The 22537-nt window shown below is 41.9% G+C and overlaps 1 protein-coding gene across 6 annotated transcripts in view; it reads left to right on the forward strand.

Annotated features, from left to right (window-relative positions):
* CHD5 (chromodomain helicase DNA binding protein 5) overlaps positions 1-22537 on the forward strand; it is a 131149-nt gene that overhangs the window by 23814 nt on the left and 84798 nt on the right. For all 6 annotated transcript variants that reach the window (XM_075839463.1, XM_075839467.1, XM_075839468.1 and 3 more), the window contains exon 3: positions 21275-21451. In XM_075839463.1, coding sequence (XP_075695578.1) covers positions 21275-21451 — 177 coding nt within the window. The remainder of the gene's footprint in view (positions 1-21274; positions 21452-22537) is intronic.

Here is a 22537-nt window from a genome sequence, read left to right on the forward strand (position 1 = left end):
AGGAAGTCAATGGGGCTCCCGTAATGACGGGAGCGTTGCTAGGAGACGTCTGTAAATAGTCACTGTCCAGGGTGCTGAAAGAGTTACGCGATCGGCAGTAACTGTTTCTGCACCCGGGACAGTGACTACCGATCTCAATATACATGTATCTGTAAAAAAAAATATAAGTTCATACTTACCGAGAACTCCCTGCGTCTGTCTCCAGTCCGGCCTCCCAGGATGACGTTTCAGTGTAAGTGACGGCTGCAGCCAATCACAGGCCAAGCACAGGCTGCAGCGGTCACATGGACTGGAGCGTCATCCAGGGAGGTCGGGCCGGATGCCGAAAGAGGGACGCGTCACCAAGACAACGGGCGGTAAGTATGAATTTCTTTGACTTTCACTAGGGAAAGTGCTGTCCCTTCTCTCTATCCTGCACTGAATAGGGAGAAGAGAAGCACTTTTCCTGCAGTCCGCAGCGGCCAGTCCGCATCAATTTTCTGCACATTTTGTGCAGATCCGCTGCAGAATCTGCAATGCAGATTCTGTGCGGCATTGATGCGGACAGTTGCGGAGGAATTCCGCCATGTGTGGTCATGCCCTAATACTGCCCCTATATACAAGAATATAACTACTATAATACTGCCCTCTATGTACAAGAATATAACTACTATAATACTGCTCCTATATACAAGAATATAACTACTATAATACTGCTCCTATATACAAGAATATAACTACTATAATACTGCCCCTATATACTAGAACATAACTACTATAATAACTGCCCCCTATATACTAGAACATAACTACTATAATACTGCCCCTATATACAAGAATATAACTACTATAATACTGCCCCCTATATACTAGAACATAACTACTATAATACTGCCCCTATATACAAGAATATAACTACTATAATACTGCCCCCTATATACAAGAATATAACTACTATAATACTGCCCCCTATATACAAGAATATAACTACTATAATACTGCCCCCTATATACAAGAATATAACTACTATAATACTGCCCCTATATACAAGAATAGAACTGCTATAATACTGCCCCCTATATACAAGAATATAACTACTATAATACTGCCCCCTATATACAAGAATATAACTACTATAATACTGCCCCCTATATACAAGAATATAACTACTATAATACTGCCCCTATATACAAGAATAGAACTGCTATAATACTGCCCCCTATATACAAGAATATAACTACTATAATACTGCCGCCTATATACAAGAATATAACTACTATAATACTGCCCCTATATACAAGAATAGAACTGCTATAATACTGCCCCCTATATACAAGAATATAACTACTATAATACTGCCCCCTATATACAAGAATATAACTACTATAATACTGCCCCTATATACAAGAATAGAACTGCTATAATACTGCCCCCTATATACAAGAATATAACTACTATAATACTGCCCCCTATATACAAGAATATAACTACTATAATACTGCCCCCTATATACAAGAATATAACTACTATAATACTGCCCCCTATATACAAGAATATAACTACTATAATACTGCCCCCTATATACAAGAATATAACTACTATAATACTGCCCCTATATATAAGAATAGAACTGCTATAATACTACCCCCTATATACAAGAATATAACTACTATAATACTGCCCCCTATATACAAGAATATAACTACTATAATACTGCCCCTATATACAATAATAGAACTGCTATAATACTGCCCCCTATATACAAGAATATAACTACTATAATACTGCCCCTATATACAAGAATATAACTACTATAATACTGCCCCTATATACAAGCATATAACTTACTATAATACTGCCCCCTATATACTAGAACATAAATACTATAATACTGGTCCTATATACAAGAATATAACTACTATAATACTGCCCCTATATACAAGCATATAACTTACTATAATACTGCCCCCTATATACTAGAACATAACTACTATAATACTGCTCCTATATACAAGCATATAACTTACTATAATACTGCCCCCTATATACAAGAATATAACTACTATAATACTGCCTCCTATGTACAAGAATATAACTACTATAATACTGCCCCTATATACAAGAATATAACTACTATAATACTGCCCCTATATACAAGAATAGAACTGGTATAATACTGCCCCCTATATACAAGAATATAACTACTATAATACTGCCCCCTATATACAAGAATATAACTACTATAATACTGCCCCCTATATACAAGAATATAACTACTATAATACTGCCCCCTATATACAAGAATATAACTACTATAATACTGCCCCTATATACAAGAATAGAACTGGTATAATACTGCCCCCTATATACTAGAACATAACTACTATACTATAAAGGCATTTTCATACACAGCTAAAAAAAACATCTAAACTTGACAAGTACGTTAGCGTTCTTGTAAAGCACTTTTTTGTGGCTTTTCGCACACATTTTATGGGCGTTTTTGGCACGTAATTCGGATTCCCAGTGACTATGGAAATATTTTATTTTTTTTAAGTGCTAAAAAATTTACCTAACGCTGTTTTTTTTTTTTTAATGCAATGCTTTTTAAACACCCTTGGGTAAAAAGAGTGTATGTACTAATGACGCACTTTCCCCATTGATTTGAATGGCAACCTTTATTCAGCGTTTTTTTAATGGTATTTTGGAGCGTAAAATGCGCCAAAATACTTGTCCAATGCATGCCGCGTGAACAATGCCTAATACTGCCCTATATGGGCTACTTTAATAATGCCCACTTTGTACAAGAATATAGATTTTATATACTATATATAGTTTGTAAATCCTCATGAGGTTGTTGTTATAAATTCAATATTATATATTTCGTTTTTACATCTAATGACAGTTGTTATGTTGTTGTTTTTGGCATGTATCCCACTATTCCTTTATATTATATAATAGTTGTTACTTTTCCTGTGTACATATGTGGAAGACATGATGTTTCCAGTAAAGAATTCATTGACTGCAATGCAGTATCTCATTTACAATTTGTCCCTTGTGGCAAAACACAGCAATCCCAATACACCGTACTGAAAATCTTCCTCCTCTTACATTAAATCAAGATGAAAAGTTTGTGTGGAGGCGCAGGGAGAAGTGCAGTCTGTTCAGGAAAAGGTTTCAACATATACAGAATTTCTTAGGGTATGTGCACACACACTAATTACGTCTGTAATTTACGGACGTATTTTGGCCGCAAGTTCCGGGCCGAACTCAGTGCAGGGAGCCGGGCTCCTAGCATCATACTTATGTACGATGCTAGGAGTCCCTGCCTCGCTGCAGGACAACTGTCCAATACTGAAAACATGATTACAGTACGGGACAGTAGTTCCACGGAGAGGCAGGGACTCCTAGCGTCGTACATCACTATGATGCTAGGAGCCCGGCTCCCTGCACTGTGTTCGGTCCGGTACTTGCGGCCGAAATACGTCCGTCAATTACGGACGTAATTAGTGTGTGTGCACATACCCTAACTGTTCTATTATAAAGGAGCTGGTCATAGATACTAAATTTTTATTGGCAGATCCAAGCTATGGCAGACCGTCTCCCTGATCAGCGGCGCCCAAAAAGAGGGGATTGTGTGGACTCATGGGGGGGGGGGGGGTGCAGGATTGGACTCCTGAGATCACTGTGCAGATGTTAATCCACAATATGTCAGTTCTGCACAGCACTGATCTCTATGATCAGAGAGACCGACCACTTTCACAGCAGCACAGGAATACCAGTTATAACATATCTGGGTCTAAATAGAATATAGATGATGAATACCAAAACCTTCAATACTGTAGACCACCAGGGAAGCTGGCATTAAAACCTCCACCACTCTAGACCACCAGGGAAGCTGGCATTAAAACCTCCACCACTCTAGACCACCAGGGAAGCTGGCATTAAAACCTTCACCACTCTAGACCACCAGGGAAGCTGGCATTAAAACCTCCACCACTCTAGATCACCAGGGAAGCTGGCATTAAAACCTTCCCTACTGTAGACCACCAGGGAAGCTGGCATTAAAACCTCCACCCCTCTAGACCACCAGGGAAGCTGGCATTAAATTCTCCACTACTCTAGGTCACCATGGATGCTGGTATTTAGCCCTTTATTATCTTAGACAATCGAGGATGGTGGCATTAACCTTTTCACTACCCTGACATTAATACCTTCTCTAACCTAGACCACCAGGGATAAAAATGTTAACCCCCAATCCACCCTAGACCGTTATCATGAACCCCTGTTCGTATTCAGGTGGCCTAGTGACCCTATAAATTGTAGCTTTGCACACTGTAAATATGAAATCTTCCCTGCTTAATCGCGATTCACTTGTCTTTACTTGCTGGTCACCATAGATATTTGGTGTCCTCCGAATATTTTTAATGCCCATTTTTAAGGGACAGTGAATGCACGTCTATGATTATAGCCGAAGACATTATAGCCTAATTTGATAAATTGAAATATTCCTCTTTTATTGTGATTATACAGCTCCAGGTTTAGCAGAGTCAAAGCCCTTCAGCTGCAAAGCTTTCTCCCGTGTGTCATTACTCAATGAATCTTATGCTGATCTTTCCACCTGTGATTTATTTTTAGCTTGTTCCTTCCCTATGATCCACACAATGAGAGTTTGTAAGGTTGGAGTGCAGGGAGCTGAGCCGGGGGAAGCAGCGTTTGTCTGGCAGGGGAATCCCACCCAATCCCACCCTCTCTCCATTCCTTCTGTAACATGATGGCATCTCAGAGCACATTTACACCCATTGTAGAGAGTATAATGCCACGCAGCAGTAACAAGAACTCTCAATACACTAGTAGGGTTAGAAAATAAGCCGCTGATACATTATGTAATGAAAGTAGTAGCAATTCCCTAATATTATCAGACGCTCCCTTTATCTGCAGGAATACGGCATTTCAAATTTCCCATGCCTTCCCTTCTACCCCTTAGACAGGCAGTCTGTATTCTGCTTACACATATTCATGGCAACTGCTGGGAATTTGAGGTAACAGCTTGTCGTCTGCAGCTGAGCGGTAACGATATATCCGGGAGTTGCTGTTTTAAAGGGAACCTGTCCCGTTAAAAATGCAGTCCAATCTGCAGGCAGCATGTTATAGAGCAGGAGGAGCTGAGCAGATTGATATATAGTTTTGTTGGAAAAGATTCAGTATAACTTGTAATTTATTCATTTAAACCTCTTTACATTCTAGACTGGGAACAGTGGGCGGTCCTACTTAGTGACTGACAGCCTTCCCGGTATGAGGGTGAATACAGAGATAGCACCGCCCACTAGACTCCTTAGCCCAGAATGTGCAGAGGTTTAAATTAATAAATTACAAGTTTTACTGAATCTTTGCTAACAAAATTATATATCAATCTGCTCAGCTACACCTGCTCTATAACATGCTGCCCGTAGGTTGGACAGCATTTTCCATGTGACAGATTCCGTTTAAGGAACTCTCTCCCATGGTATTAATATTTAAGATTTTTTTTCTCATATGTTAGGCCTTACCGATACCGTATACTGATCATTTTATATGATTAGAAAAGTCCCCTGGAAGCAAATTTGTTGCTGGCACCAAACTTTTTGGGTTGTCTTCAATTCATGTCGATGGAGGTTATTATTTCTGAAGATCGGTCCCTAAAGGGGTTGAACGAACTCCTATAGGAACATATAAATTAATAATAATTTTACATTTTTTTGGCTACCACTATATTCAGGTAGGGTTTAGAGGTCTACTAGGGTCTATTCCCTAAACTTGAGTTTGTTGGTATTAGGATCAGGAGCTGTATAATGTTACAGATAAAAAAACAAAATGCCCCCCCCTCCAAAGTGGTGTTTGACCACCACTACCATCATCGTTAACTACAACAGACCTTATAATAGAGAAGGGTAGCGTGACGTTTATTTGATAACATTGGAGTGCCTGACTGTAGAGCTTTAGGCTATGTTCACACGGAGTATTTTGGGGGAGGAATATCTGCCTCAAAATTCCGTTTGGAACTTTGAGGCAGATATTCCTCTCCCTGCACGCCGATTTTCGCGGCAATTATCGCGCCGTTTTTCGCCCGCGGCCATTGAGCGCCGCGGGCATAAAACAGCGAGAAATACCCTTTCTCCTGCCTCCCATTGAAGTCAATGGGAGGTCAGAGGCGGAAGCGCCCGAAGATAGGGCATGTCGCTTCTTTTTCCCGCGAGGCAGTTTTACTGCTCGCGGGAAAAAGACGCCGACGCCTCCCATTGAAATCAATGGGAGGCGTTCTCGGGCCGTTTTTGCAGAGTTTTGCGACGCGGTTTCCGCGTCAAAAAACTTGGCAAAATACCCCGTGTGAACATAGCCTTACAGGTTCATACTGCCCATATGGAAGGGGGATAAGACTGTCCTTAGTTGGGACTCTCTTCTCCTAAGGTTACTAAGGTGAAAAAGGGGTAATAGAAGAGGAGCATTTTATTTGTGGCATAAGCTCCCCAATTGCTTATTTGTTAGTAGATCCTGATGCCAAGTTTTCTCCATATAATTTTTTTAGCTGTCCAATCCTTTGTTTGCCTCCAAGATAAGCGGTTACATAGAACACTGGTAACCACTTATCGTCCATCCTCCATAGAATAACAAGTATTCTCAGCTGAGGCGTGGAGACATGTTTCTAAGGATTGATTCAAACTGTCCAGACAAACGATGGATTGTCATCCAATTATGGACACCCTCTGTAAAAACTAGGGGTAACAAATTTGGGATAGACAAAAATTATTGTGATTGGTTCCTAGAGTTTTGCCAGGCTCCATTTGTAACAGGATTAAATGACCCTTATCCTAAATCATCCTGGATCTTAGGGTTATAACAATCGAGTGGACATATATGAACCTAAAGATGTAGGGTTATCCCATCTGCACTAGTTATGCCAGCAGTACGGGGGCACATACGTTCCCAGGTGTACTGTATTCTATTCACATTGTAGACATCATTTATATTATATGTAAATCTCGGTGGAGATGGGCTGGGACTGCTGCGGCCTCCGCTGTTGATTTATAGACGCCCTCATCCTTCTGTTATTTGAGAATTCACCTTATATTCCAGTTATAATTAGTTCTGGAGACTTTGTCCTTGGATAATTCTCTGCAATAATGTTTCTAGTGGGGAATACATTCAATGAAAGATGAGCAGGAATTTAATTATTTCCATGTCTGAATTCTTCACTGGAAAGATTCAGATTTGTAAATATTTTTTAAAAGGTCCTTTTTTGTGAATTCTTTTTTCTGTTCATCCATAAAAAAAATATTTTATCTTCTCTCACCTACAAGATCATTACTGAGCAGAAGTAATCCATGTATCAGATGCTTTACGTAAAAACTAGGAAAAACTGGGCCCCATAGCAAACTTTTGACTGGGCCCCCTCCCCTGGGTGCCACACCCCCATAGCCCGCGCTTGTAGATAGTGCCCCCCTGTAAATAGTGCCCCTCTGTAGCTAGTGCCATACAGCCCCCCCTGTAGACAGTGCCGTACAGCCCCCTCCTGTAGACAGTGCCATACAGCCCCCTCCTGTAGACAGTGCCGTACAGCCCTCTCCTGTAGACAGTGCCGTACAGCCCCCTCCTGTAGACAGTGCCGTACAGCCCCCTCCTGTAGACAGTGCCGTACAGCCCCCTCCTGTAGACAGCGCCGTACAGCCCTCTCCTGTAGACAGTGCCGTACAGCCCCCTCCTGTAGACAGCGCCGTACAGCCCTCTCCTGTAGACAGTGCCGTACAACCCCCTCCTGTAGACAGCGCCGTACAACCCCCTCCTGTAGGCAGCGCCGTACAGCCCCCTCCTGTAGGCAGCGCCGTACAGCCCCCTCCTGTAGACGGTGCCGTACAGCCCCCTCCTGTAGACGGTGCTGTACAGCGCCCCCTGTAGACGGTGCTATACAGCCTCCCCATGCAGTGCTATACAGCCTCCCCATGCAGTTCTATACAGCCCCCCCTGTAGACAGTGCTATACAGACCCCACCCCTGTAGACAGTGCTATACAGCCCCCACCCCTGTAGACAGTGCTGTACAGCTTCCCCATGCAGTGCTATACAGCCCCTCCTGTGGACAGTGCTATATAGCTTCCCCATACAGTGCTATACAGCCCCCCCTGTAGACAGTGCTGTACAGCGCTCCCTGTAGCAGCTGCTAGCGGCCCTCCAGGCATGGGGGGGGGGGGGCTGTGCCGGCTGGCGGCACGCACACCCTCATGTTGCGGGCCCTGTAGCAGCCACTATAGCTGCTACAGCGGTAGTTGCGCCACTGCTGATTACTCCAACAATTCCTGTAAAGAGTTTCTCCACTTTGGAAAGTCCCTAATTGTTAGAAGGGTCCCTTGACAATAAGTCATAAAGTGTCCTCCTGCTTGGACCCCCAGCAATCGTCTGTAACCTGTGGGGAGTAAGTTTCCAATTTCCCTGCAGCGCCACCACACGTGAAATTATGCATTACACTGTGTCCATTCATATCAATGGGTTGTCTGTCTAATACAGGACAGGGCGGGTCCTCCAGAGAAAGAAACACTTTACAATCGCTCTGCACTCTGGCCAAGAAATGAGGATCCTGAACAGAGGACCCCCCTATAGCTACTCCTTTAATAGGTTATATAAACATGGGTTTTCTAAACTGGACAACCCCGTTAACATACATTTGGTAGGTTAGCAAAAAGTAGGAGAGAGATAAAAGGGAGTATGACTGCAAGATCAGACTACACAGGGCTTGTTTATAGTCTTTCAAGCGGAAGAGGGAGATGGTACTACTGCAAGGAGAACAGGCTGCAACCTCCTGTGCTGTCTGCAATGTCCTCCCTAGGAAGCATTTTTATGTTGCCGCAATAAAAAAATAATTTGTACCATTTGTGTGAGTGCCGCATTTTCAACTTCTTCTTCTGCTGCTTGTTTGTAGTCTGTTGCCATGGAGACACATAGTAACTGCAGACACAAAACGGTACAACCTTTTTATATGAAGGCAATTTTCAAAGTTGCTCATTTTTTTTATTTTAGATGCATTGTAGCAATTAAAAAAATATATTGGTTGTGATGATGGACCTTCCTTTTTAAGCTGACATCATTATTCAATGTTTTACTTAGATTCCCTCGCATAAATTATTGACTATCCAATCGTAGATCTCCTAAAAATATTAGGACTTTAAAGGGGTTTTCTGGTACCCTTTTATACTTACACTAAAAAAGAAAAAATGATGTGAAGGAATCTGTAATACTGTGCGCAACCGCTACGAATGCGACTGCGTTGTGCTGTGGAACTGTGTACACAAGGAACGTGCCGGGGACGATGACATATATGCCTAAACGGAGGAATCCGTCAAAGGCTTCCATGGGAGGTATACGTCGGGTATACAGCAGTGTGAACAGAGCCTTAATTAGTTTCTGATGTCTGGTGGCTGCAATGCTCTGCACATATCTCTCTTTACTGCAATGGTAATAAATGAGACCTAATAAGCGGTGTATTATTCTTGTCACAGTGCAGAATATCCCGACATCATTCTAATCATCCAGAAATGGCGCAATCAGATTGCTATTTCTCAGTTGGTAAAAAAAGATTAAGCAGAAAACCATCTGTTAGTATTTTTGACGTGGAACAAAGTGAGCTATCACTACATTTTCGCCTCCCCCGCCTTCCTTCGTCTGCCTCTACCCTGTAAATCAATTATTACTCAGTTCCTTTTACCGGCAAAAAAAACATTAAGAATTGAACGTGGACGATGAACGTATCCTGTATTATTTATGGAAATGATCAGCGCAGTATTCCAGATTAGGTTGGAAGTAATATGAAAGGGTTGTCTCACAAAGAGATTGAAGCCGATCGCTGCGGGTCCAACTGATTTTGCTGGGGAATGGTGGAGTTGGCTATACCAATGTAGTATTAGGGTATGTTCACACAGCAACGTCCAATACGCCTGAAATTACGGAGCTGTTTTCAGGCGAAAACAGCTCCTGAATTTCAGACGTAATTGCTCGTACTCGCGTTTTTTGCGGCGTCAATTACGGACGTAATTGGAGCTGTTTTTCAATGGAGTCAATGAAAAACGGCTCCAATTACGTCTCAAGAAGTGACAGGCACAGAACATCGTAACCCCATTGATTTCAATGGGCAGATGTTTGCCGGCGGTTTGGAGCCGTATTTTCGGACGTAATTCGAGGCGTAAAACGCCCGAATTACGTCCGTAAATAGGGCGTGTGAACCCAGCCTTACATGCTTCCTTCGAATGGCCGTCCAGTCTTGTGTTCGTGGATCTGCTGGCACAGGCTGTCCTAAAACAGCTGTGTTTACCAAATGGACTGGCAAAAATCTGCTGATCATTTGTATTTCCTCCAACCCTGTTAGATTTTGATAAAATGTCTATGTAATAATATCGGGGAGATTGTTAGTTGAGCAATTTTCGAATGTCTTGCATTATGTGGACCAGACCAACTTATTTCTATGTACAGTGTATGTATGTATATATCATTATGTACAGTATACGGGAATGGACATTTTGGTCCTTCTCTGTTTTTAGACTGATTCTGCTGAATTGAACATTTTGGAAAATCGTTTTGCGGAAGGAACTTGTAAAAACAAGGAAAAATAGTGGAAAATGAATAATTTGAAACATGTGGGGAGCTGAACAGTAAACTCAGATCCCGGAGAAACAAAGACGTCTGTGAGCCTGTGAAAACATACAGGGGCGTTCTCATACAGGTCACTGAGGAGGAATCTGAAATTTGAGTTTTTATTGTGCACTGGTTATTACCAAAGCATAAAAATATGACAATATTTTATCTTGTTTGTGGAGGCGAGAGGACGTGACATGTGGATTACAGCTAGAGAGCCACTTAAGGAGGACCTGTCACCTCTCCTGACTGGTCTATTTTAGATAATACTTATATTCCCCATGAAATAACAATTCTGGAACATATTTTCTTAGAACTCTGCTTTGTGTCGTTCCTCTGTTATTCTTCCTAAAAAATTGTGAATAAATTGACAACTGGGTGTTACCATTCTCTTGTCAAAGGGGTGTTTCCCCACACAGTCTCACTCTGTCAGCACTGATTGGACAGTGTCAGTCTGTGTAGGGACACCACCCCAATAGGTAACGCCCAGTTGTCAATTTATTCATATTTTTCTAGGAGGAATAACAGAGGAATGGCACAATGTAGAGTTCTAAGAAAAGATGCTCCAGAATTGATATTTCACTGGGTATACAATTATTTACTAAAACGGACATGTCAGGAGAGGTGACCGGTCCTCTTTAAATAGTCATTCACTAATGTATTGAGGAGGAACTGGTGTTTTTGAGATCATTGTGGACCACCATCAAATCACTTTAAAAGATATACCTTTTGTAAGATTTTTTTTTTTGGAATGCATGTAAAATAAAAAATAAAGCAACTTTGCTTTGGAAATCAATGTATCGGAGTACAGGCTCAATGGAAAGTCTATGAGCCTGTACATTGCTACATCGGCTTTACGGAAAAAGCCGAACAGAAACGAAGCGGCTGAGCGCTCACACGAGCACTTCACTATGACATGTCAGAAGTTTGTCTAATGTTTAGTTATCCTTTAATTTTATATAGGGAGGGACATGCGAAGAAACAAACAAGATTGAATACCTTCTAGGCCTAATAGACAGGTGATGTCCTCCAAGGGCTTAGCGTAGCATGGTGACTCAGCGGTTAGTAATGTTGCCTTACACCATTGGGGCCGTTGGGTCAAATCCAACTAAAGCAACCGCTACTTGGAGCTTGTAAGGATCTGAACTTGCAGGAGAGATCAGTGGCTGAGGTAAGAAGACTTCGTTGGTACTCTGTGGCTGGAAGTTGGGGGTTCAGTGAGTGACATTTTAAAGCTACTCTATGGCTGGCCCTGTAAGGAGGCTTTTTTGCTATAAATTATGGTGGAGGCCCCTCACATTTTTGGGAAGGGTGAAAATTATAAGTAGGACTGCAATAATACTTTGCAGCTTATTGTGCCTAAATAACACCACCATTCACCCAGATTGTCCATATAATAATGCCATATAGTGCCCAAATAACAGTGCCAAAATATTACTACAGCCAGCACCTTGACTTAAATCCGAGAGAACATCGGGGTGGAGGTTTAGAGTAGACTACATGGTGAAGGTCTCAGTGCATTTGCTCCTGCTATGCCCTAACCCTGGGTTTTGTGGCTGGCACTGTATGAGAGGTCTGTGACTAGCACTTTGTGGGTGCTCTGTGGCTGGCACTGTATGAGAGGTCTGTGACCAGCACTTTGTGGGTGCTCTGTGACTGACACTGTATGAGAGGTCTGTGACCAGCACTTTGTGGGTGCTCTGTGACTGGCACTGTATGAGAGGTCTGTGACTAGCACTTTGTGGGTGCTCTGTGGCTGGCACTGTATGAGAGGTCTGTGACTAGCACTTTGTGGGTGCTCTGTGGCTGGCACTGTATGAGAGGTCTGTGACTAGCACTTTGTGGGTGCTCTGTGACTGGCACTGTATGAGAGGTCTGTGACTAGCACTTTGTGGATGCTCTGTGGCTGGCACTGTATGAGAGGTCTGTGACTAGCACTTTGTGGGTGCTCTGTGGCTGGCACTGTATGAGAGATCTGTGACCAGCACTTTGTGGAGGCTCTGTGGCTGGCACTGTATGAGAGGTCTGTGACTAGCACTTTGTGGGTGCTCTGTGGCTGGCACTGTATGAGAGATCTGTGACCAGCACTTTGTGGAGGCTCTGTGGCTGGCACTGTATGAGAGGTCTGAGACCAGCACTTTGTGGGTGCTCTGCGACTGGCACTGTATGAGAGGTCTGTGACTGGCACTGTATGAGAGGTCTGTGACCAGCACTTTGTGGGGGCTCTGTGGCTGGCACTGTATGAGAGGTCTGTGACCAGCACTTTGTGGAGGCTCTGTGGCTGGCACTGTATGAGAGGTCTGTGACCAGCACTTTGTGGGTGCTCTGTGACTGACACTGTATGAGAGGTCTGTGACCAGCACTTTGTGGGTGCTCTGTGGTTGGCACTGTATGAGAGGTCTGTGACCAGCACTTTGTGGGTGCTCTGTGGCTGGCACTGTATGAGAGGTCTGTGACCAGCACTTTGTGGGTGCTCTGTGACTGGCACTGTATGAGAGGTCTGTGACCAGCACTTTGTGGGTGCTCTGTGGCTGGCACTGTATGAGAGGTCTGTGACCAGCACTTTGTGGGTGCTCTGTGACTGGCACTGTATGAGAGGTCTGTGACCAGCACTTTGTGGGTGCTCTGTGGCTGGCACTGTATGAGAGGTCTGTGACCAGCACTTTGTGGGTGCTCTGTGGCTGGCACTGTATGAGAGGTCTGTGACCAGCACTTTGTGGGTGCTCTGTGACTGGCACTGTATGAGAGGTCTGTGACCAGCACTTTGTGGGTGCTCTGTGACTGGCACTGTATGAGAGGTCTGTGACCAGCACTTTGTGGGTGCTCTGTGGCTGACACTGTATGAGAGGTCTGTGACCAGCACTTTGTGGGTGCTCTGTGGCTGGCACTGTATGAGAGGTCTGTGACCAGCACTTTGTGGGTGCTCTGTGGCTGGCCCTACTATAATGGTGCTGTGGTTTGTATGGCTAGCACTATATGAGATCTCTCCGTCTGGCCCTTTTATGGTGTCACTGTTAAGCTAAAAGGTGGCTCTGTGGCTGACTGCATTGACTACACCTGGTATTTTTATAGGTCACTAATTGTTGCTGAATATACCTATGACCATAGGAAAAAAAAATCTTTATATTTATATTGAATAGAAATGTATTTAATATGTAAAATCTTAATATATATATATAATATATATATGTGTGTATATATATATATATATATATATATATATATATATATATATATATATATATATATAATAAATATATTCAGAAAAGAAGGAGGTACAAAAATCATAGGGAAAAATAGATAAATAATTCACATGTGCAATCCGAGGCCAGAGACTATTTTGTATCTAGGGAAAGTAATAAATATTAAAGATTCATCAGCGGTTACCATGCAGTGCTGCCACTTGCTGTGTCCAGTAATCTAAGAACACTATATTTTATTTTAACCATGCTAAGATTGAATCTAATGCCTGGATATAAATTCAATTTTAAAAAATTAATAAAAAAAAAAGAAAACTTGTCATTTCAAAAATTGATTCAGCATTGATAAATGTAAAAAAAAATACAAATCTAAACTAATAATAAAACTTAATAAAAAATATGAAAAAATAACCATGGACGGCAACATCAGTATTTATTTTTGCATATGTAATAATTATTATTTAATTAAACAAATGCTAATCAAAATTATTAGCGATATCCATGTTTTTGCATTCTAATTTTTATTATTTAAATAAAATCATACTACTAAAAAATAATTACAAATTTACATTCCATACATTTTTTTTTTTTTTTTACCAAGAACAATGCAGTGGCATGGGGTACAGAAAGTAAGGTGGGGAGGAATGTTGCAATAATATAGTATATCAGGAACATCTTTGTTCTTGATATACTAATTGTTTCAATAAAAATATACTAATAAAAAATACTAAATAGAATAAATATTTAAAAAAATCTCCATGGATTGCAATGTCGGTATTTATTTTGTTCCATAAAAATAATGATATAAATGTAAAAAATACTACTAAAAAAATAATAAAAAAATTAAACGACAGAAAAAAAAAAAAAAAAAAAGCTGGCGTCTCGCCACTGAACGAAATGGCATTAATGCTTTGTCCGGAATCTCCTCCTATTCCATTTTCTTAATGACTTCCTCTTTTCATTTTAATCTTAGATTCATGTAACTGAAAGCCCTTGTTATTCACTGGTATAATGGAGACGAGCGGCATGGGAGGGGGGGAGGGTACAAAGAGTGAAATCATTTCAACCTGTACAGAGTCTGTTACCATAGAAACCAATTATTCAATGGCTAAATTATAACTGTTTATTACAATCATCTCGGGGGGAAAGCTCCATTTTTGGCATCACAAGGACGTTCGGAGTGGAATATTTTTTTTTTCTCGGTAATATTTAAATATTATTAATGGAAAAAATACTGTAAGAAAAAAACGAATAAAGCAAAAATCATTTAAATTTATTCTGAATACATAAAGCTGTGAGGGATGGGTGTGGACTCTTTGGATTGTTCTTTAAACCGTAGTTTCGTTTTCTTTGTGGCCGTATAAAACGTTGATGCCAAAGCGAGAGAAGGGATTTATGAGCAAAATGTAATCTGTTATATGTACCGAATATTTTTTGATTAAAAAATATTTAATTATGTTAAAAAAAAATCTGTGATAAAATCTGGTAAAAAAAAAAAGTGACCCAGAGAGTGTCCAGAAACGACTCCCTGGTTCATTATTATAATTGCAGAACTACTTGAACATTTATATGCCATTCAGGGTTCATGTAAAAATGTATGACAACCCCTATTGGCACGGCTGTGGCCAGGGGCGTGCACAGAAGTCATAGGCCCCCAACACTAAAATGAAGAACGGACCTCCATCCCCGCTGAGATTTCCTTTAATTGTACTACACCTGTATTCAAATGCCCACCATTAGCTCCAAAATGTTGTGCTGCTTAATTTCATAATATATATGTATAGAGAGCTCTGTTTTTCTGGCTTGATAAATAATAAAAATCTGGCTTCATGCAGCCACCACTAGGGGGAGCTAACGGCATGTGGATTTATAAAGCTAAAATGGAATTATTTGGACGCTGTATGAATTTGTATGCAGTGAGCTCCCCCTAGTGGTGACTGCTAGCAGCTAGTAGCTGCTATGACCATCTCGATAGATTATTAAAAGATTCTAAGGCCATGTTCAGACGTTAAGGATTCTGGTAGGATTTAGGCGTGGATTTTGCGAACAATAATGGTAATTCATGTGAATGGGATGTGAAGAGGACGACTTGGGCTCATTTGTTGGTCGTTTTTTTTCTTGATTGGGATTTGCGATTTGTAAATGTCTCACTCGTAAAATGTGGAAGATTTATCAATAGTGTGATAGGATACATGAAAATTTGTCTCGTGCCGTGTTCTTCAAATTTTTGGGCAAAATTTGCGACAGAATTAAGATCATTATCTCCTGTTTTTCAGCATTTCCTGTGCCTCATGTCGATTTCAATGGGGAAAATGGGGAACTAAAAAAAAAGGGATTAATAATTGAAACTCTGAGTATTTTCTAAAAATGCGTGTTTCGGTGTCAGATCTGTTTCATGTCACATGACCGTATAATAGGCTTATAGTCACGTCACAATATTATGACTGTAGAATTATGTTTCTTAATGAATAATTATAGCGAGACTCAGAGACCCGTAAAACCTACCAGCAGCAGCTATAAAAGAAGAGCGTAGACGAATACAGGGGATCCTGCAAAAAAAACGGAAACCGCTCTGTATCGTTTTTTTTTTTTTCTTTACAATGGGTTAATGGCAGACTTATGCAACTATATAGACCTACAATTGAATACAACTGGGGCATGCTTTTGGTGGCACTCTCTAAGGGCTCATGCACACTGTTGTGCTACGTGCGTCATGTAATAGGACTTCCATAGAGGTGCATGGGGCCCCTACTGTAGCTCCCTGTGCCTCATGTTTCATATGGAAGCCTACATAGGTTTTTTTCTGCTCTGTACAAATCCAACAGAAAAAAATCAGATGCTATATGTACTGAGGAATATATCTCCATACATACAGCACCTGAAAAAGATTGCGTGGTATCACACGTTGGTCAAGCGGCTCCGTACTAGCGATCTGTACATCCTCTGTGCACTGCCATACACAGCCTTGTGCATGAGCCCTAAATTTCCACGTCAAATATAAGCCCCAAAGTCCAGCCTAAGCCTTCGTTGAGATGGGAGGTGGATTTCAGACTACCGCAGACTCCCATCCGACTATGCAACTAAGCTGGAGCCTCTGATCATACAGTAGCTGTGGTATAGTGGAAAAAATAGCCAACACTGAAGAAAGTAAATGGCTGGTAAATAACCCCCAAAGATAGTGTAACATGTAATTTTTTAGGACCACGCTTCTCTCCTTGTTACGGGACTCCGCTCTCCATGCACTCTGACTTGGGTCACTGTTACTAGTTGGGTACCACAGGGGTCAGTGTTAGCCCTATATGCTTTAATATAATTAGTAATGACCTGTAGAGGGATTGCACTGTAAAATTTTCATTTTTGAAGATGTTACTAAACTGTGTAAAGTAATAAACACAAATACAGTATTCTATTACAATTGGATCTGGAGAAGTTGAAGACTTGGGCAGAGAAACGGCAAATGAGGTTTAACACTGATAAATGTAAGGTTATGCACTTGGAAGGTAAAGTACATGTCACCATTACATACGAAATAGGAAAATACTGGGTAACACTGGCATGAAAAAGGATTTTGGAATTATAGTGGACAACTTAACTGTAGCAACCAGTGTCAGGCAGCTGCTGCCAAGTCAAATACGATCATGATGGTGCATCAAAAGGAGCATAGATGCACATGATGAGAACATAGTTCTGCCACTTTATAAATCACTAGCCAGGCCGCATATATTGTGTACAGTTTGGGCATAAGAAATACATAGCAGAGACTCTGGGTTCAGAGGCGGCCAACCAAGGTAGTAAATAAAATAAATGGACTACAGTACCCAGAAAGATGATCAAAATTAGGATTATTTTGTTTAGAAAAAAAAAGACGTCTGAGGGGGTGACCTAATAATTATGTATAAATATGTCAAAGGCCAATGCAGAGATCTTTATCATGTTCTATTTATACACAAACATAGAAGGGGATTCTTTACTGTAAGAGCAGTCACACTATGAAACTCTATGCCAGAGGGTGTCATGGTGAATTCACTGTTCAAAAAGGGGCCTGGATGCCTTTCTTGAGTGTAATAATATTACGGTTACTATATTAGTGTAGCTGAGTCATTGATCCTGGAATTTATTCTCGGGAAGAAATTTTTTCGCTAGGATGAGGAAAATTAGTTTTGCCTCATAGGGGTTTTTGCCTTCTGAATCAACAAAACAGTATTCACTTATGTTTTTTTTTTGTTTTTTTTCAGCCTCACATACTATGTTACTATATTGACTCCTGCTGAGCATGCGCTTATACACAGCCGCCATTCTGAACATACAGAGTTGCAGTGTAAAGCATGGGGTAGACAGAGCAGAAACATGACACCCAAATTAGAAAGGTTGTGGAATTCAGACACTAATCATGACTGACTAATAGAGCAGTCATGATTTTGAGATACAGCCTGTGTTGTATTCCATAAATGCATTAACAATACTATAGACTTCAAAGCTCAAATCTCCCATCATTCCCTGCTGGCTCGATGTCTGCATTAATCTAATTTTGACATAAAATGATAAATGCAGGAACAAGACCTTTAATAGCAATGAGATATTTTGGACACTTCAAAACTTTGTGAACTGCAAGTAGAAGGGCTGTAAACATTTATGGAGGCATAGTCTGCATTTCCAGCTGAAATAGCGGCTCCTGAAATAAAAATAAGATGACTATGCTTCACAGTTTGACATTTTCATTGTATACTCTGCTCGGTGAATATATTTTTACTGGAGCAGAGTGTTCTTTGGATTAAATGAATTCTTTAATGCCTCTCATTTCTACCGCTGACCTTGTATGGAGTTCTTAGGTCCTACACATGGTAGTTTAGTAATCAGCGGGACTTGCTTTATTGCATTTTGAGGGTCGCTCCTGCTTTTTAATTTTTGGGTATTTTAATTTCACAATGTCATATCCTCTGTAGTCTTAAATATGACCTGTCAGCTCTCCTGTGTGGTGTAGTATAGAGGAGCTGTCAGCTCTCCTGTGTAGTGTAGAGGATCTGTCAGCTCTCCTGTGTGGTGCAGTATAGAGGATCTGTCAGCTCTCCTGTGTGGTGTAGTATAGAGGAGCTGTCAGTTCTCCTGTGTGGTGTAGTATAGAGGAGCTGTCAGCTCTCCTGTGTGGTGTAGTATAGAGGAGCTGTCAGCTCTCCTGTGTGGTGTAGTATAGAGGATCTGTCAGCTCTCCTGTGTGGTGTAGTATAGAGGATCTGTCAGCTCTCCTGTGTGGTGTAGTATAGAGGATCTGTCAGCTCTCCTGTGTGGTGTAGTATAGAGGAGCTGTCAGCTCTCCTGTGGGATGTAGTATAGAGGATCTGTCAGCTCTCCTGTGTGGTGTGGTATAGAGGATCTGTCAGCTCTCCTGTGTGGTGTGGTGTGGTGTAGTGTAGAGGATCTGTCAGCTCTCCTGTGTGGTGTAATATAGAGGATCTGTCAGCTCCCCTGTGTGGTGTAGTATAGAGGATCTGTCACCTCTCCTGTGTGGTGTATTATAGAGGATCTGTCAATTCTCCTGTGGGGTGTAGTATAGAGGAGCTGTCAGCTCTCCTGTGTGGTGTTGTATAGAGGAGCTGTCAGTTCTCCTGTGTGGTGTAGTGTAGAGGATCTGTCAGCTCTCCTGTGTGGTGTAGTATAGAGGAGCCGTCAGCTCTCCTGTGTGGTGTAATATAGAGGATCTGTCAGCTCTCCTGTGTGGTGTAGTATAGAGGAGCTGTCAGTTCTCCTGTGGGGTGTAGTATAGAGGATCTGTCAATTCTCCTGTGGGGTGTAGTATAGAGGAGCTGTCAGCTCTCCTGTGTGGTGTAGTATAGAGGAGCTGTCAGTTCTCCTGTGTGGTTTAGTATAGAGAATCTGTCAGCTCTCCTGTGTGGTGTAGTATAGAGGATCTGTCAGCTCTCCTGTGTGGTGTAGTATAGAGGAGCTGTCAGTTCTCCTGTGTGGTGTAGTATAGAGGATCTGTCACCTCTCCTGTGTGGTGTAGTATAGAGGATATGTCAGCTCTCCTGTGTGGTGTAGTATAGTGGTTCTGTCAGCTCTCCTGTGTGGTGTATTATATAGGATCTGTCAATTCTCCTGTGGGGTGTAGTATAGAGGCTCTGTCAGTTCTCCTGTGTGGTGCAGTATAGAGGCTCTGTCAGTTCTCTTGTGTGGTGCAGTATAGAGGATCTGTCAATTCTCCTGTGTGGTGTAGTATAGAGGAGCTGTCAGTTCTCCTGTGTGGTGTAGTATAGAGGAGCTGTCAGCTCTCCTGTGTGGTGTAGTATAGGGGAGCTGTCAGCTCTCCTTTGTGGTGTAGTATAGAGGAGCTGTCAGCTCTCCTGTGTGGTGTAGTATAGAGGAGCTGTCAGCTCTCCTGTGTGGTGTAGTATAGAGGAGCTGTCAGCTCTCCTGTGTGGTGTAGTATAGAGGAGCTGTCAGCTCTCCTGTGTGGTGCAGTATAGAGGAGCTGTCAGCTCTCCTGCGTGGTGTAGTATAGAGGAGCTGTCAGCTCTCCTGTGTGGTGTAGTATAGAGGAGCTGTCAGCTCTCCTGCGTGGTGTAGTATAGAGGAGCTGTCAGCTCTCCTGTGTGGTGCAGTATAGAGGACCTGTCAGCTCTCCTGTGTAGTGTAGTATAGAGGAGCTGTCAGTTCTCCTGTGTGGTGTAGTATAGAGGAGCTGTCAGTTCTCCTATGTGGTGTAGTATAGAGGAGCTGTCAGCTCTCCTGTGTGGTGCAGTATAGAGGACCTGTCAGCTCTCCTGTGTAGTGTAGTATAGAGGACCTGTCAGCTCTCCTGTGTGGTGTAGTATAGAGGAGCTGTCAGTTCTCCTGTGTGGTGTAGTATAGAGAATCTTCAGATAAACATTTTGTATTTTATTCACCCTAACCAAAGTTAAAGCATTACTCCAATCCTCTAGACTGGATTTCCACATTGCATGGCATTTAGTATGTAGAACATGGCACTTCACTTATTCCCGGTGCTATAGTGTCAAGTGGGTGGGCAGGCCAGTGCTGGTTTTAGTGGGTGGCAAACTGAACAATTTCCCAGGGAACCCTTTTTCCTCAGAGAACCTCATAATAGGGACCCAGTTGCAAACAAGATCACCCAGATTTAGCAGTGTATGGTGGTATTTTCAGACCTCTGAGGCAGATGCTGGTAAATGAAGTCACTAGCCTCTGTCTGCCCACTCCATAGAGGATACTGTGCTATATCTAACAATAGGCATCGGCACAGTCTCTGGAGTAGGTTTGGTGCCCCCTGTGTCCCAGTGGGGGTAAGCGGTGGTTTGAAGTTATGGCAACATCTATTTCCATGACTACCATTATTATTGCGGTGAAGACTTTTTATACTGCAATTTTAATACCGCAATAAAAAATTGTCAGGGCTGAGTATATCCTGGGCCTTTTCTTGTCTGGTTGGCTTCACTAGTAACATTTCTTTTAGGGAAGCGATGAGGAACCATCAGAAAATGAAGATGGGATGGAGAAGTCAGAAAGTGAGGGCAGTGATTACGCCCCTAATAAGAAAAAAAAGAAAAAAATTAAGGAGAAGAAAGAGAAAAAATCAAAACGAAAAAAGAAAGATGGAGAAGATGAAGACATTGAAGAAGGATGTGTAAAGGTAACGTGTTCCCGAGCATTGCGCCCCTACCTACGAAATAATATTTTCAATACAAATCCCCTCCCTTTCCCCTAAAAAAAACAAAAATGTACATATAAAATTCTGGGTTGTACAGTGATAAAAGATGGAGAGATGTAATATTAAAGGAGTTGTCCCAAGATGAAATGTTACCCCCTAACCACAGGATAGGTGATAAGATGCTGATCGATGGGTTTCCGACCTCTGGTACCCCCACCGATCACAATAAAGGGGGTCCCGTTTCTCCAAATAAATGCCCCCTGCTGCTCCATTCATTCTCTATGGCACTGCCAGAGATAGACGTGCACTGTACTCCTCTATCTCCTGCAGTCCCATAGACCGTGAATGGAGCAGCAGGGCGCATGCGTGACCTGACGCTCCATTCGAAGGAACGGGAGCACCGTTCTAGTGATTGGTGGTGGTCCCAGCGGTCGGACACCCACCGATCAGCATGTTATCACCTTAGGGGATAATCTTGGGAAGACACCTTTAAGTAGCTGTGATGGCGGTAATATTTTTTGTTTGTCGTACAGCTTTATAACTCAGAAACTACTGAATAGAAGGCGACTCGAGAACTTATATTTACCAAGTGATTTTATGGGAAATTATATTTAAAGGGGTTGTCCAACTTGGATCTCCCATTTTCTTTAGAAGGGTCCCCCCAATGATAAGTTGTGACATCTGCTGCTATCTGTGGGGGGGAGCCTAATGGTTAGTTTTTGCTGTGGGGCAAAATAAGTAATACTTGGTGACCATTGAAATAAATGTGCTCCTTGGCTACCCTCAAGACAGTTGAAGATGGGTTATCGTCTTGCATTAGTCTATGGCCCATCGTCACCTCTCCTGAGTGAAGCCGAGGAAAGTCAATGGGAGCTAAGCAGGGCAATGAAGCCCCTTTGTTTTAGGGTCTTGCCACTTGGACACCCAGCATGACATCTTCTGACATGTCTCTCTGATCTGTGTGAAGTTGTGGGAAATTATAAAATAATAAGTTATTAAAAGAACACACAGGGTTTTGCTTTATCTATTAAAGGAGCAGTTATAAGAAATGTTCCTATGACCATACCT

This window comes from Rhinoderma darwinii, chromosome 10 (genome assembly GCF_050947455.1).
Source record: "Rhinoderma darwinii isolate aRhiDar2 chromosome 10, aRhiDar2.hap1, whole genome shotgun sequence".
Classification (NCBI taxonomy): Eukaryota; Metazoa; Chordata; class Amphibia; order Anura; family Rhinodermatidae; genus Rhinoderma; species Rhinoderma darwinii.